The 16,803-nt window shown below is 40.5% G+C and overlaps 1 protein-coding gene across 14 annotated transcripts in view; it reads left to right on the top strand.

Moving 5' to 3' along the window:
- Window positions 1-1,941: 1,941 nt before the first annotated feature.
- The window catches only part of ehbp1l1b (EH domain binding protein 1-like 1b), a 36,972-nt gene continuing 22,110 nt past the window's right edge, over window positions 1,942-16,803 (top strand). For 2 of the 14 annotated variants that reach the window (XM_078172534.1, XM_078172535.1), the window contains exons 1-12: window positions 1,946-3,040; window positions 8,170-8,227; window positions 9,115-9,210; window positions 9,432-9,485; window positions 9,583-9,761; window positions 10,015-10,133; window positions 10,282-10,371; window positions 11,940-12,692; window positions 14,524-14,589; window positions 14,687-14,845; window positions 14,963-15,211; window positions 15,329-15,485. In XM_078172534.1, coding sequence (XP_078028660.1) covers window positions 2,937-3,040; window positions 8,170-8,227; window positions 9,115-9,210; window positions 9,432-9,485; window positions 9,583-9,761; window positions 10,015-10,133; window positions 10,282-10,371; window positions 11,940-12,692; window positions 14,524-14,589; window positions 14,687-14,845; window positions 14,963-15,211; window positions 15,329-15,485 — 2,084 coding nt within the window. In that variant the 5' untranslated portion in view covers window positions 1,946-2,936. Of the gene's footprint in view, window positions 3,041-8,169; window positions 8,228-9,114; window positions 9,211-9,431; window positions 9,486-9,582; window positions 9,762-10,014; window positions 10,134-10,281; window positions 10,372-11,939; window positions 12,693-14,523; window positions 14,590-14,686; window positions 14,846-14,962; window positions 15,212-15,328; window positions 15,486-16,803 lie in introns of all 14 variants that reach the window. The other 12 variants (XM_078172532.1, XM_078172533.1, XM_078172544.1 and 9 more) reach the window with 12 other exon arrangements.

Consider the following 16,803-nt stretch of genomic DNA (forward strand, 5'->3'; position numbering starts at 1 on the left):
AGTAGATGATGGCCAGCACGCCCTGAGTTTGGAGAAGCAGACAGGAGTACCTCAATGGTAACTAAGCAAGGAACTCTACAGTTTAATTCCACCTAGGAAATATTACCAAAATTAAATCAGCTGTGTTTTTCCTGACCTAGAAAAGCTTATTCATGCTTTTGTATTCTCGCGCCTTGACTGCTGTAACACACTGTTTACGTGCCTCAGTAAATCGTCAGTAGCTTGGCTTCAATTCGTACAAAATACTGCAGCTTGTATTTTAACTGGGACAAATCATAAGTCACATATCACCCCAATTCTCGCCTCCCCCTGTTGGTTGCCAGTTTACTTCAGATTCTTTTAATAACTTTTAAAGCTCAACATGGTTTAGCCCCCAGTTATATAGCTGAGCTTCTGACTACCTGTGTTCCAAGTCGTGACCTGAGATCCTCAAGCCTACCGTCGCTAATCACTGATAATAAAGTCCCAATGTCCTCAAGCGAGTATGTCCTAATTAACAGTGTCTTAGCTTGTTACTGTTGCTAGTATCAGCCATAACATCAGATCAGGTTTCGTATCTTGTCCACTTTTGTATCGGGATCGGTTGCAGACTGACTTGGCAGCGATGGCGACCATCTTGTTTCTACATGGATTAGTATATTGTGCTTTTGCTACCGCTAGATGGCACAAAAAGTGTCCATGAACAAGGACAACAGGTCTAAGTTAAGCAGAATGAAGTGTAGTGTGCGGCAAACCCAGAATGTCTTCATATGAGGACGCAGGGTCCCAGGAGGATATCACAGAGTATTTTTTGCCATTTAGGGTGTACTCCGCCTCTCGCCCAATGGCAGCTGGGATAGGCTCCAGCCCCCCTGCAACTCTCAAGAGGGATAAGCGGTTAGAAAATGGATGGATGGATAGTGTCTTTGAAGAACAGTCAATAATCTGTATTCTCTTTATAGTAATTCTGTGAGCATCTGACACGGTACTATACTTGCCAGTCACCCCTGCATCGAGGGTGGTAACTAAAGGTGACCGGGCTCTTGTCATCAAGGTCTAGAAGCTCTGGAATTCTTTTCCTGACAGGATTAGGCTGGCTAGCTCATTACCTATTTTTAAATCATTGCTTAAAACATTTTTTTTAATTGCGAAGCTTTCCCTTTTAATGCCTGATTTGTAATTTCTTTCTTTCTTCTCTCCGTTTTATCTCCTTTTATTTTATTTTCTACCACTGTACACACTATTTTTTTCTCAGATCTTAACTTTTTTTTTTAACATTGCATTGTTATTGTCATCTTATTTTCATGCACTTTGTGAAGCACTTTGTAACCTTCTTTAGATAAGTGCTATACAAATAAAATTATTATTATTATTACGATTAATTTAACGCTATATTTAGAAAAATGTAAAAACTTTGCCGTGCTGTCAGGCAGCCCTTTCCAAAGGGGAACTGAAGAAGTTATATTGCTCTCTTTAAAGCAACCAGACTCCATTGGCAATAAACATAATTTTACCTCATTGAAAACTGGAGCTGCTGGTATACCACTGGCTTTGAAGACAGTGGTATAACTGCTTCAGTTCCCCATCGGAAAGGGCTGCTTCTCCATCATCTACTGCAGGTAACACTGACTATAGATAAGCACCTCATACAGCCCACTTCAAATCAATCTGAACTACTCTTTTAATGTTACAATACAAAGGTCTGTGTTAGATTACAATCATAAATATGCAGTTGTACAGTGTTCAGGTCTGTTTACAAGGAGGTATGCTGTATACAGGAAGCTATACATGCTGTATGTACCTGGAGTAATAACGCACCTCTGAATATTGGACCCACAGAGTAATATTAGACCAACTCTGAGTCATGAGAGAGTTGTTCCCCCTGCTGCTGCGCCGCACTCCTCCACCCCAGCTGCCTCTGTCCATCCATCCATCCCTGTTCCCCCACCTAAAAATACACTCCTGCTCTCACTGAGGAAAATCCCTGTGCCTTGACCTAGCTTGAAAACACACACACATGCACACACTCGCACACACAGTGACTGGCCCTCTCCTTGGAAACTATTCCTCTCTAGTTAACTGGATGAAACACACATTTCTGGAAGCCGCTGGGTGACGCAACTGAAACTCAGGAAGTGACTTGAGTTCTAACTATGAGCTCAGTTTAAAAAAACAATGCGTTATATGTATTTCATGCTGAAGCACTGGGGCTTATATGAGAGCTTGCATGGTTATGCGGCTGCAGGAGACCTGGGTGTGCAGAGCTGATTAAGTGAAATGGTCAGATAAGCCTGTTCCAGTGACACAGACAGTCAGGATCAAAGTCTACAGGTATGGCTGAAGACTGTCACCTCAGTGGCTTCACACAGACCCAGCCAGATAAAGACCTTTGCATACTGCTGCATCACCAGTAGACTCTCTTTGCATATCCTGTCTCTCTCTCTCTCTGTCTCTGTCTCTGCCTGTCTGTCTGCTACAGGCAGTACAGTCAATGAAGGAAGGAGGGAGGGTGAACTCGAGGCAGGCAGACATATATTACAACAAGGCTTGACTAAGCGGTGTTGTCTTCATGTGGATCACTGCCGGACACAGAGAGACAAGTTGTCAATGAGGAGCTGCTGCAGTTGTTTGGTTGAAACTTTAGCTGGAGTTCATATCAGGCGGTTACAGGCTGAATGACAGCGAGCAGGGCGGAATCGGTTCCTCTTTGCTTCTGGTTTAATTCCCAGCTCTGTGCTCGGTACATGGCGACGTTTGTGAGTGTGATTCAACTTATTTCCAATGAGCGCAAGTCGCAGCTTGTGTGAAGTTCATCATCATCATCAGGCGCAGCAGCGGCAGGAGCAGCAGCAGAATAAGGAGAGGACCTTTTAAGGAGCTGAGTTGGATTATTGTTGCGCAGCAGAGGAGTTTTTCTTTCCCCAGTTGTAGTTTTATTTCCACCACCAGAGGAAGTTATGACTTCGGTATGGAAGAGACTGCAGCGAGTCGGTAAAAAGGCTTCAAAGTTTCAGTTTGTTGCCTCCTACCAGGAGCTGGTGTTGGAGTGTACAAAGAAATGGTGAGTTCAGAGATAAAGTTACACGTAGACTTTGCTGTCATGTCCCATATGAAGGTGTTTTCACTGTTTGACGTGTAAATAACTCCCTAACTGACCTGTTTAGTGTATTATTGGCGACTGTAAGACTCCATTGTGACCATGCTCATGTTGTGGGTCTTTTCCGCTACACAGAGGATGATGAGGGCGTCCCTCACGTACGCTGTGTAGAGGCTGTTCCGGAGTGATAGTGGGTTCGATCCCCAACCCCGCCTATCGACATGGTCTGTGTGTTACAGAGAGGCAGTAATAATCAGTAAACAGACAATCATTTTCTCTAGACATCTATTATATTAGAATAATTTGATATTAAAATCAATATTTGTGTAAAGACATTATCTGTAAAAGACCATGCTTTATTGGCAGACATGTAGCCTAACTAATATGATACTGAACAATCTGCTTAGTATGGAAGCTCATATATGTCAGTGTGATAAAAAAAAGATCCTGTTGGTCATTTTACTGAAAAACTTTCTCAAAAATAATGACTCAGTATCTTAAATAGTGAGTTAGTGTCTCAAGATAATGTAGGTTGTCTCAAAATGATTAGAAATGATACTAAGTCATCATTTTGAGAAATTTTGTCGTTATCTGGAGACACTACATCACTATTTTTGACTAAAATAAGTCATAATTTTAAGAACGTTTCTCATTATTTTTGAGAAGGTTTCTTATTATTTGATACTAACTCATTAATTTATATACAAAGTCACTATTTTGAGATAAAAAAAGTAATCACTTAGAGAGTTTCTCATTTTTTTGAGACACTACGTTGCTATTTTTTAGATAAATGAGTCACCATTTTAAAAAAGTTTCCCATTATTTTGAAAATGTTTCTTAATATTTGATACTAACTCATCATTTTATATACAAAGTCACTATTTTGAGATAAGTCATCATTTTGAGAGTTTCTTATTATTTTGAGACACTACGGCACTATTTTTTAGATAAATGAGTCTCCATTTCAAGAAAGTTTCTCATTATTTTTGAGAAAGTTTCTTATCATTTGATACCAACTCATTATTTTTATATACGAAGTCACTATTTTGAGATAAATAAGTCTTTATGTCAAGAAAGTTTCTCATTATTTTGAGATGCTTAATCCCTATTTTGAGATAAATCAGACTTTATGTGGAGAAAGTCTCTCATTATTTTGAGAAAGTTTCTTATTATTTGATACTAACCTATTAATTTTATATCTAAAGTCACTATTTTGAGATAAACAAGTCGTTATGTCAAGAAAGTTTCTCATTATTCAGAGATGCTCAGTCATTATTTTGAGAAGTCACTATTTTGAGATGAATGAGTCATTATTTTAAGAAAGTTTTTCATTATTTTAAAATACTAAGTCATTATTTTGAGAACATTTCTTAATATTCTTAGATACTATGTCTTTTTTGAGATACAAAGTTTCTGTTTTTGAGATAAATGAGTCATTATTTTAAGAAAGTTTCTCGTTATTGTGAGATACTATGTCACAATTTCGAGATAAGTAACTATTTCAGGAAGTTTGTCTTTATTTTGAAATACTAACTTACCACTGTGAGAATGTTTCACATTAGTTTTAGATACTAAGCCTTTTTTTGAGATACTAAGTCACTATTTTGAGATAAATAAGTCATTATTTTAGGAAAGTTTCTCATTATTCAGAGGTACTAATTTATTATTTTTGAAAATGTTTTTCAATAGTTTGAGATACTATGTCCTTTTTGAGATAGTCATTATTTTAAGAAAGTCTCTAATAGTTTGAGATACTAAGTCACTATTCTGAGATAAATATGTCATTATTTCAAAACAGTTTCTCATTACAATGACTTAAAGGTTCTTTTTTTCTTCATCAGTCTGGCACAAATGGGCTTCCACAGTATAATCAGTGTCTTGCTGGTGTTTTATGATCATTGCCATTCCTTATTTAATTTGAAAATGTACACAAATGCAGGCAATCAGACCAAGTGCCTGTGTTGCATTTTAGATTCAGTTTTAAGTTCAATATTAATCATTTACCACTATAATTATAAGCACACCCACTCATCTCACTGTTATTTCATTTCAAAGATGCAGTCAGATTACTTTACAGCGCTCAAGCTCTGTAGGGCTTTCCCCTCTTGTGCAATTTCCTGTTGTACAAAACATTTGGGAGGCGGCCAGGTGATGCAGTGTGGAGCATTATTCTGCTCTGACACAACACTGACACAACACTGAACGGAAAAAATAAATAACAAGTTTTAGGGAGTCATATCTCCACCATTAAATCTTCCATTCTTGATTTCTTCTGGGCTCTATTCATCTTGGAAGTCTTCAACACATAACTTACAGTATTCTCTGACACGAGCACAGATGTTTCTTCAGTATCTTTAAACTTTTGCCTTCACCTTCTTATCTATCCAGGTTACATCAAAGTTTGGAATAATTGTGTAAGTGTCCTTACAGCAGCACGATAAGAAACACAGACTGAGGGCTCTTGTCAGTAAAGTTTCAGAGTTTGATCAGCAGCAGCGAGTTGTCTGGACACAGAGAAGGGAAGGGACAGAGTGATTTAGAAAGAGTGACAACTCCCACATGTGATGAAATCAGAGTTTATAAGCCTTTTACCACTGTACTGCTCAAACAGAGAGGTAAAAGTCAGGACTCACAGAGAGAAGGAGGACAGGAGGAAGTGAGGAAAGACTGGAGATAATCAGTCATATTACCTTAGGCATGTGTTGCTGTTGAAATGTAGTTCTCATGTGATTAAACTCTGTATTCGGGGTCAAAGGTTACTAACACTTAAAGATCACATCAAACATCAGAGGCAAGAAAACTTGGCCACAAGTGGGGTTGGAAATGTCTCAAAAGTTACGTGTATGTTTGCTTGAGTTTGTGGTGTGAGTCTAATTTAGAGCTATGATTTGAGACCCTTGGATTTCATAGAGACTGTCACCAACACAAATTTGTTACATGCACATGTTGAATTTGTATGAGATGATTGGCAACTGTAATTCCACTGTTAACATTGCAACTATAATGCTGTATTCCTAATGTATTGATTAAATATTTAAAGCTATAACCAATATATAATAACGTATCATATGACAGAATTTCAATATGTTATTTCCATGGCCTAGGAAAGTTCACGTATAAAGTCTGGAGCTGCTCCATAGACAATGAATGGGAGAATGTTTGTTGTCTTTTTTATATGTAAATGAGCTTTATTCTACTGTAATGTCTTCAAATCTGAAACAGAAAATGTACCTATACACTTAGAACATTCCCCTGGTTGCTCTCAGTGTTGTCTGCAACATCTTTCCCAATTCATTGCTCCAGACTTTACACCCTATGACATCACAAGTTTAAATTGTAGCCCTCTACTTTTGGATTTGGGAGAGAGGCGTTCAAGTTTACTCATATTTTTGGGCTGTCTTACATCCTAGGAATAATAACATGTATGAATTTTTATAAATGGATGTAGTTCCCTTTTATAACCCACTGCACATTACCTGCTCAGCACCAGACAGCAGACAGACAGAGTGTCGGTAGAGACCAAAAGCAGCTAAAAGAGAGAGAATATTGGACCTTTACATTCATCAGGTGGTCACAAACTCAACTCCAAATGAACAATAATGTTGTTCCATAACTGCTGGATGTGTATATAAGCAACTATTTGCTAAAAAGTTTGCCTTAGCAACCAACCTGTTTCCACTGTCAAAAAAAGACCTAGCTGCTGGAAGCACAAAATATTCTCCATCATAACTGGATAAAGGAAATAAAAATACAGAGGGGCCAAAGATAAGATGGTGCGGCAGTTTGTACATGACAACAGTCAGAAAATAATTACGAGATGTTGACAGTATGGTGACACAGACATAATTAAGGACTTAGTAACAGGCTATATTTACAGTAACATGAGGAATGTTTAATGTGACACAAACATGACAAAGTTTCCCTGTCTGTATGGGATCAGCTCTGTTTTTACAGTAATATCACAAACACTAAATTCTGTTTAAATCTTCAGCATTTCAACATGCATGGGTGGCATGTTTCAGTTTAGTCTGCAGTGGAGTATAACCATTGTCTGCTGAGTGACAAAACACCAGCCACAGTTACAGTAATTACACGTTACTTAACCGAATCACACCCCTAATGCTGGCCTGTGTAAAACACATTGTTACTGAGCTCACTGGTTAAGAGGTGTGTTTGTGTCTTTGTGTTTGGGATCAGACTTTCTTGTTTTGTGTTTATGCTGTTCTTTTCTTCTTCCTCTTCTCTCCCCTGCGTTTCCCTCTCTCTGTGCCCGTCCGGCTATTTCTGATGCCACTCCTGACCCCCTAACACACATACCACATAAACAGATGTACACACACCCTCTTGGCTATACTTAAACACTGATACACTGCAACTTGAGACATTATGTTCAGTATCTATAAACTAATGATATTAATAACTTAAAGAACATGGTTGTAAAGCGTGAGGTTTGAAGCGTGCTTGTTATTATGCACCAGTATATGATTTAGGGTCTGTGTGTTCTCTTGTAAAGGGGGTTCCTATTTCCTGTGAAAAGGCACGCCTCACATTCACAGAGACTCAGGTCACGTGATTCCAGTTTCACTTCCTGTGGCGCAGAGGACCGAGAATACACAATGGAAACACACACTCATATATAAAAAGACATTCTTGAAGCCTAATTACAGATAAGCAGCTGCATGAATACACACACAGGCAGAACACACATTCATAGATTTATCAGTGTGATCACAGCCGTCTGCATTAACACTCACACCCAAGCGCACACACCTACACACACACATCAGTGCCTTGTATTTGACTCAGAGGCATTTTTATCCTGCTGTGTCTCACAAGACCTTCTATTAGATCTTATGTTGTCTCATTTGTTTAATATCCACTTTGTTTGGAGACATCATGGCATAATTCAAACATTTATTGTTCTGTAGAGTTACTGATGTTGATAAAATGGTTTTCAGACTCTGCAGACTTTTCCTTTAAAGTTGTGTCCTCTTTGCAGAAGAGCAGTTTGTGTCATCAGTAATATTGTCAAGTAACAGCACGCGGCGAGACGTCATTCTGTGTTTTGATCTGTGTTTTGTGTGTTTCTATAGGCAACCAGACAAGCTGAGGGTGGTGTGGACCAGGAGGAACAGGCGCATGTGCTCCAAGGTGAAACCACTGAAACACCTCAAACACACACACACACACACACTGTCTCAAATGGTGGAAAGTAACTAAGTACATTTATTCAAGTACAATTTGAGGTACTTCTTCTTATTTATACTTATTTTAAAGCTTTAGTTGCTTTTCACATTCAGAAGTCATCATCATCGGCCCCAAATCTCCTCTCAAGTCCACCCAAAACTTCTCCCTCTCCATCGAGGACTCCACTGTGCTCACCTCCCCCCATCTCCGTAACCTTGGTGTCATCTTGGATCAAACCCTCTCCTTTGACCAACATATCAAACACATCACCAAAACAACCTTCTTCCATCTTAGAAACATCACCCACCTCCGTCCATCCCAACTCTCAAGAAACTACAATATATCCATAATTCAGCTGCTCGTCTTCTCATTACCCCCATCCTTCATAACCTCCACTGGCTCCCCATCCCCCAGTGTATCCACCCCCCTAACTGTCTGAGCTCCTCCACCAGCACACTCCCTTCCACAATCTCAGGTCATTTACCTTTTTTATAACCATGCAATCGTGGTTTAATTCACAACAATGACAAACAATGCCAAGGCTCAGGGTAAACACTGTCGTCACCTGGCTGACTGTCACCAGTGAATGCAAGTCAGGGAGACATGCATGACGCTCAGCGGGGCACTCAGTGTGTGAATAATCATCTGGCTTTGACAAGGGGAATCAAAATGGGAGTGGCAAGGTCTCGTGCAGTCTTGCAGAATTGAAACTTGAATGTAAAATTAATATAAAATTGAAAATGACATTTTTACTGTATTTCCACACAGTGGTATTGCTACTTTTACTGAAGTAAAATATCTGAGTACTTCTTCCTCCTCTAACAGTCCCTCTAATGTTGTTTGTCGTGCAGCTCCACAGTTGGCAGCCTGGAATCAAGAACCCCTACAGGGGCATGGTGGTGTGGCCTGTTCCAGAGAACATCGACATCTCTGTTACACTCTTCAAGGTACCAAAGCCAGAATACACTGTTTACACTATACACTTGCAAACAGCTGAAATGAATGAGTGGAGAAAAGTAAACAAGCACCTTTCATACGGGGCGGGAAAAGTCACTGGAAGAGCGATGTTGCCCAGTTCAGAGTACTTTATTAATTCCAAAGGCAAACTGCAGCATTACAGCAGCCAATGAATCAGCGCAAATTTTATTGTTTGTTCTTGTGTCTTTAGGAGGCCACTGCCGAGGAGTTTGAGGACAAAGAGTGGACCTTTGTCATTGAGGGTGTAAGTATCTCTTGATTACTCCTCCTCTTCCCTTGAGTATTTAAATGGACATGATTCAAAATACTTAATCGTGTTTGTATTTGTTGGTCATGTATAGGAGAACAAGGGGCATCGTAAGGTGCTGGCGTCAGCAGACATCAACCTGAAGCGGTTTGCAAGTCCGACGCCAACCCAGACTGACCTGACGCTCCAGCTGAAGCCGCTGTCTGTCAAAGTGGTGGAAGCGACGCTCAAGCTGTCACTGTCCTGTGTCTTTGTTCGAGAGGGGAAAGCCACGTGAGTTATTTTGTTTCCTCTGCTGCTACTTACTAAATTAAAGTCACTAAGTTTTATATATATATATATGTATATATATATATATATATATACATATATATATTTACACTTGTTGCAAGTAATAAATGTAGCAACCACATTTTATACATATTATTTATTATAATGAGTGTTTCCTGTTTGTTTGGACATCATGACAGAATCACTAAGTGATGATGGTCTGATAAATACTCGCTCTTGTGTCTTTGTCCCTCAGTGATGAAGACATGCAGAGTCTGGCCAGCCTCATGAGCGTCAAACCCACAGATATTGGCAACCTGGACGACTTCAATGAGAGCGATGAAGAGGAGGACAAGAAGTCTGGCACTGCTACAGGTAGGCAGACTCACACAAACACTGCTTCTTCTCTCTGATCTTCACTGTGAAGTTTCCTCTGACATTACTTCCCCCTCTGCCTTCTTATTCCTCTCTTATTCCTGTGACTCCTTCTGCTTCACTCTTTTTCCTTTTCTGGCCGCGTCAGTCGTTCCACACACTCTAACCCGCCCGAATCGCCCTGCCCCCCCTCCACCTGACAAGCGAGACTCCGCTGGACCCACTTTCCCAGCCTCAGGTAGTTTCCTCTTGCCCTGTCTTTCACTCGCTGCTGCTGTTTGTTTCTCTTGCCAGAGAGGAGGAGGTGTGAGCAGGAGCTTTCTCCCCTCCTCTGTGTTATTGGGAGGCTCAGTTTATATAACAGTATCTCACACATTCATGCCATTTGTTCTGCATGCCACAAATTTCTCATCCAGACATTAAACAGGAATGAGAATCATGTGATTAAGCGGAGTATATTTGGAGACATGAAAAGCTTCAGCTGCAACATGGCACATAGAGGGTGTTGTGTTCAGAGAGACGTTACTATAACAAGTATTAAAAAAGTGTAACAGCACCACATATCACCGTGGTTGTGTCTTATTGTAGAATGAATGAAATTACATGTTCATCGTCCTTTCAGAGTGTTAATGCTGCATTTACTGTACATCTTTGTGGTGTATCTCTTAGATTGTACAACAGTAGCAGTGCAACAAAATGCTAATATTTAAAAAGAATACACAAAGAGAGCAGGAAATGCTAAAAAGAAAATGTACGGCCTAGTTATTGCAACATGCACCAGTGGTGGAAGAAGTATGCAGGTCATTTAGAAGTAGCTGTAAAACAATGCACAAAACATACTCTGTTGCAAGTAAAAGTCTTGCATTCAAAATTTTACTTTTGAAGTTAAAGTACATCAGTATTAATATTCAAACAATACGATATGATATGATACGATATGATACAATACGATACAATACGATACAGTATACTTTATTGTCCCCATAGAGAAATTTGTCTTGGACTCAGTAGCTGCACAAGTACTGCTGCCTTACAGTAATAGTCCATAAGAAATACACATTGTACTACTCAAGTATCAAAAATAAAACTACTCGTTACGCAGATTGTCCCTTTTTTCATACTGTTTAAGCTGCAAAAATCACCACTCTTTCCTAAAAGCCGAATTTTCATATTCTAGAATAAGCAATTATGTCCATAAACAAGGCAAATTAAGGCATGTGTCAGCACTATTCACTTATTAAAAGTTGATTTTAGAAAATTTTTAAAATTACTTAATTTGCATGAGAATAGGTTGACATATTTGTCCCTACATTTTCCCACTTTTATGCTAAAAAATTCTAAATTTTAGACTGTAACTACTTGATAAAAGGAGTTTCACTGATAATGATTCCTGCTGTAAAAACTGCGTACGTTTTGTATTCTGCAAAATATGCAAACCAACCAGTAAATATAGCTGTCAGATACATTAAGTAAAATATAACATACTCGGAAATGTGGGGTAGTAGAAGAATAAAGCAGTAGAAAATGGAAATACTCAAGTAAAATACATGTTCTTCAAAACTGCAGTGAAGTACAGTACTCAAGTAAATGTACTGATGTGCATGCATTTACACTTGAAATGTATTACAGGCTGCAAGTCAGATCGTCAACTGTCATTAACGCCTAATTGGAGTGGGGGAAAAAAATAAATCACGGTGCATTTCATTTTCATTCTATGTTCATGACCTCTTCCTTCTGTCTTTTTCATCATTTCTCTGTCTGCAAAAACCTACTTCCACTGATCCATCCGTTCATCCATTCATCCAGCCGGTGGGCGTGATGGCGTCAACTCCCGCCCTCCTCTACCTATTGCTCCTCGTCCCTCTCCCCGTCGCAGCCGACACCCCTTCACCACCGCCCCTGTGCAGTCAGAGATCCAACCTTCCCCCTCCCCTCAGCCCTCACCCAGATCCAAGCATAAAAAATCTGCCAACCCTCTTCTCCCTGAGGCTCCTGCTTCCTCTGACCTGTTACCTAAACCTCCGAGCTCCCAGTTTACAGCAGCTACTCCCTCAATCCAGAGTGCCCCTTCTGATGTATCTGCCAAATCCTCCAATGCTTCCCAAAACATTTCTCCTTCCCTTCCTCCTCCTCTGTCTCCCATATGCTCTGAATCTTTGCCCACTTCACCTGCAGCCTCAGAGGAGCCGTCTTTAGCAGCACCCTCTATTCCCCTGAATTCATCTTCAGATACCCCCTTTAAACTGCCCTCTAAGCCACCCAGTGCCCCTGAAACAGGCATCACCTCATTTCCACCCAAACCTCCCTCCCCTGCATTGTCATCACCCCAGGATATCATAACACCACCCTCTACGACTCCACAAAAGTCCTCCATCAGTGTATCCACCACTCTCACCCATAAGACCATCTCCACCGCCTCCCATCTTCCCCCATCCAAATCCTCCTCTCCCCTAAATCCCACCCTGTCCTCTGAGCCTCCATCCGCTCACCCTCCATTCACCCGGACTCTCTCTCAGCCACCCTCTCTGCCCAGAATCTTCCAGTCAGGCTCAGGAAAAGGTATCAGCAGGCTGGCTAGCAGACAGGCATGCTGCATGCTTTCCACTAACTGATTCCTTATGTGTGATGGTCCAGTTTGACCTCGTGTTTCACATGATTTAGAGTCATGCCTGTGTTATTTCATGGAGTCAGAAACAGCATACTAATTATGTACAGTATGATGTGTTTTGAGGAAGATCAGTTTGTCATGCTATCAGAGTTTAGATCAGAGTTTAAGGAACAGCTCAACCCCAGATCAAATCAGACTGGTGCTATTTATCAATGTAGATTGTTTTGGTGTGAGTTGCAGAGTGTTTGAGATATCAGCTGTAGAGATGTCTGCCTTTTCTTGAATATAATGGAATTAGATGACACTCGACTTCTGGTGCTTAAAGTGCCAAAAAAATACATTTGCAAAGCTCAACAGCAATGTCTCTTTCCTGAAATCATGACCTGATTACTCGAGATAATCCACAGACCTTGTTGTGAGCAGTTTCATGTAGGAACTACTTTTTTCTACCAATCTGCACCCACCAACGGAATCACTTTGCAGAAGGAAGTGCGCTTCTATTCATGGGAGAGGGGTGTGTGGTTGTGACAGGGTGAAATGTAAACATTAATGGCACCCCTGTGGCCTGAGATGTAACGCAGTCTAATAGCCTCTCATCCACGAGTAGATGCACGATTCCTTCTGTGCGGTGATACATTTGGCAGGATGAAACTGCTCACAACAAGATCTGTGGATTATCCTGAGTAACCAGGTCATGATTTCTGGAAAGAGACATTGCTGTTGAGTTTTTCTAATGTATTTTTAGCGCTTTGAGCACCACAAGCTAGTTCAGTTATATTTGAGAGAACTCAAATACTCGGCAACTCACTTGATTGATAAACAGCACTACAGGTGAGAGGAAAAATATGTATTTGATTCTGGACTGAACTTCCCCTTTAAACATCTTAATGTGTAGTCAGTGCTGCAGTGCCTCTGGCAACATGAACAAAGGAAAGTTTTGTGGCCACTTGAGTTGTGCTAATTTAGTATCAGCTTGTTTTTGTGTTAGTTTGTTTTTCCATATTTTGCCTTTTTACTTTTGAACTCGGTCAGATTGATGCTGCAGACCTGTTTGAGTGGTTTTACTGTCGCTGGAGTAGCTATTACAAAGTTCAAAGGCCAGTTAGTCCTCTGGGATTGCCACAGTTTTGAATCATGTTAATGAAATCCATGTTTCTTGTGAATTAAAACCTATCTACTCACACATCCAGGAGGCAGGGAAAACATTCAGTGAAGGTATATTTGAAGATTTAGATCATAGCATCAGGGAGGTGAATCTGATCCAAAAGCTTTAAATGTATCTACGCCCACCCTGTCACCTGTTAGCAATAATACGAATATTTCTAATAAACATAACCTTAGCATAGTCTAGCCAAAATTCATTATTCAAAATATCTATGACAATTATATGTACTTAAATAATACTAAAACATTGAAGATAAAACTGTGCTTAACTGCCTCTTACAAAACCCTTCTTTTTCTGTGAGAATGAATTACAGAACAACCTTTCTGGAAGTATTGAACATTAAGAAAATTAAATATTGAATTCAGATTCCTTAATGATATTGTAGTAATTGCATTTTGGTTTTACTCTGACACCACTAATCACTGTTGAGACTGCAGCAGACTCGTGTTTGTTCCTGACAGCTATAAATCACTTCTGTAATACAATAAGCAAAACGCATGATATAAAAAACATGCTGTTCCACTTTCACTCTTTGCCTTTCATTGACTTTACATCGGTTTCTCTTTATTCCTCTTTTGTTCATCACTCCTCTGTCTTCCCTCCTCTCATCTCCTCAGTTCCTGTTTCACATCAACGGCGCCCCCCAGAGGCTCAAACAGCAGATGCTCTGACTTCAGTTTCTGGTCTGTCTTTAGAATAAAGTTAGAGATGCAAATTTAAAAATCTCTTCATCTCATCTGTTTCCTTATCATGTCTTTTATCCTCTGTCCTCTCTGCCAGGCCGTTCTCACATTTTCAGACCTCAGCTTGTCAAGTCAATCGCCCGCCCCTCCTCTCCCTCTCCTTTTGCCGCTGATGCCCCCCCTCTTGAGTTGACACCTCCTCTCCCCAAATCTCTCCCCTCTATCTCAGAGTCTGATAACCAATGTGAAAAATATGGTAACTCTTCTTATTCTCTTGGTCATCTCTCACTATCATTTCACTCGCTCCTTTAAATGTGCTTCATCTGATCTCTCCTTTTTCCCTCTCCACCTCACCTTTCGCGTCCTTCCTCAGTGCTTCCTGCAGGTGCGCAGGGGGCGTGGTTGACATCTGGTAGTGACATCACTCCTGTCCCTCTGCTGAGCAGTCCCGACCTTGATGCCCTCTGTGACCCTGTGGCTCCAGCACTTACTGCTTCCCTTCCACGTTCCTCACCCCCTCGCTCCGCTTCTCTTTCCACCTCTGTTTTATTCTCCTCTCCTCACGCTAAACTCGCTGTTTCTCCCTCTGCACCTCCTGCTCTAATCAGCTCCTGTCAGTCAGGTACACTGATGTTTAAAAATGTGTAGTTTGTAGGTGGTTTTTAACAATTTAAACACACTACCCTTTCTTTCTCATAGTGCAAACTTCATAGTCTGTCTTCACTTTTGCTCTTCATAGGCTCGACGTTCCCCCAGGTAGACAAGGAAGCAACTCCGAGCCCTGTGAGCCGAGACAACGGTTCTCCTCATAACAACCAGGCAGGGGCCAACATCAGCGCAGCCAAGGATTCAAAGGCAGCCGTCACAGAAAACAAAGCTGAACCAGCAAGGATCAGGTGAGGTCATGGGATGGAATCACATGAGTGTTTAAATTTAGATTGCTTGGTTTGGATCCTCCTTGTGAAGAGAGAATGTGTCAGCCGACCACAGGGCTCAAGAGGCGTCATAAAGACTGGTGGCAGAAACATAGACACAGACTCAAGCAAAGAGAGCACATCTTTACACTTTGAGATGGGCTGCCTGCTTGAAATTGCATGACTGATTTAAAGAACAGTTTGGAAAAGATGCTTATTCGCTTTTTCATTAGTTAGATTAGAACGTCAATTCCGCTCTCATGTCCGTCTAGAAGCTATACAACCAGGAGAATGTTGGCTTAGCATAAGCATGGAAAACAGTGGGAAACAGCTAGCCTAGCTCTGTCCACAGGTAACAAATCCACCAACCAGCACCTCTAAAGCTCACTGATTAACATGATATATTTTGTTCATAGGTCCAGTGTGCAGGATTTAGGGGGATATATTGGCAGAAATGAAATTATAAGAAATAATAAGTATGTTTTCATAATCACTTGAAAATAAGAATTGTTGTGTTTTTGTTACCTTAGAATGAGCTGTTTATATCTACATAGGGAGTGGGTTCTTGTTTATGAAGACTACCGTGTTGCACTGCCATGTTTCTATAGTATCCCAGAACGGAAAAAAACAAACACTGGCTGTAGATGGGGCCATTCGCATTTTTGCGTTTTCATGTTGGCCACCGTAATTATCAGCCCCTCCACCACAAGAGGCATCAGAAAAACTGCTTTATTCACTGTTTTTACCGGTCTAAAACACCTGGTCCATTTATTTTGGAGAGGAAGAGACCTCTGCGGATAATTTGGCTTCCAGTAAAAACCTCCTGAACATCTGGATCAGAGAAAAAATGTGAGCACACAATAGCAGGTGCTGGACTGGTGGCCCAACTGTGGCGAGCTGTACAGTGTCAGAGAAACACTAATTTCTGAAACTGCTTTTTTCTGTGTTTTACTGGTTTTAATCACTAGGCCTTTTTGTTTTTGAGAGGAAGAGACCTCTGTAGATAATTACGTTCAAAAACTCCTGAACAATGAACACTGAGGGAATCCTAACCATGAGAAGTTTCATCTGGTTATAATCTGTAATCAACACTAGTAGATACCACTAAATCCCCCTAAATCTTACACACATCTCATCTAATCTGTACAACAAATTATAGGAAGTGCATCCAGCCAAGAAACAGTCTTGCACATAACCACACAAAACAATATTATATGCCGCTGTTATTAGTGAGTCTTTATGCTAAGCTAAGCGAACTGACTGCTGGTGGTGGTAGCAGTTATCAATCTGTTATCAATCT

The sequence above is a fragment of the Epinephelus lanceolatus genome, chromosome 11 (assembly GCF_041903045.1).
Source record: "Epinephelus lanceolatus isolate andai-2023 chromosome 11, ASM4190304v1, whole genome shotgun sequence".
NCBI lineage: Eukaryota > Metazoa > Chordata > Actinopteri > Perciformes > Serranidae > Epinephelus > Epinephelus lanceolatus.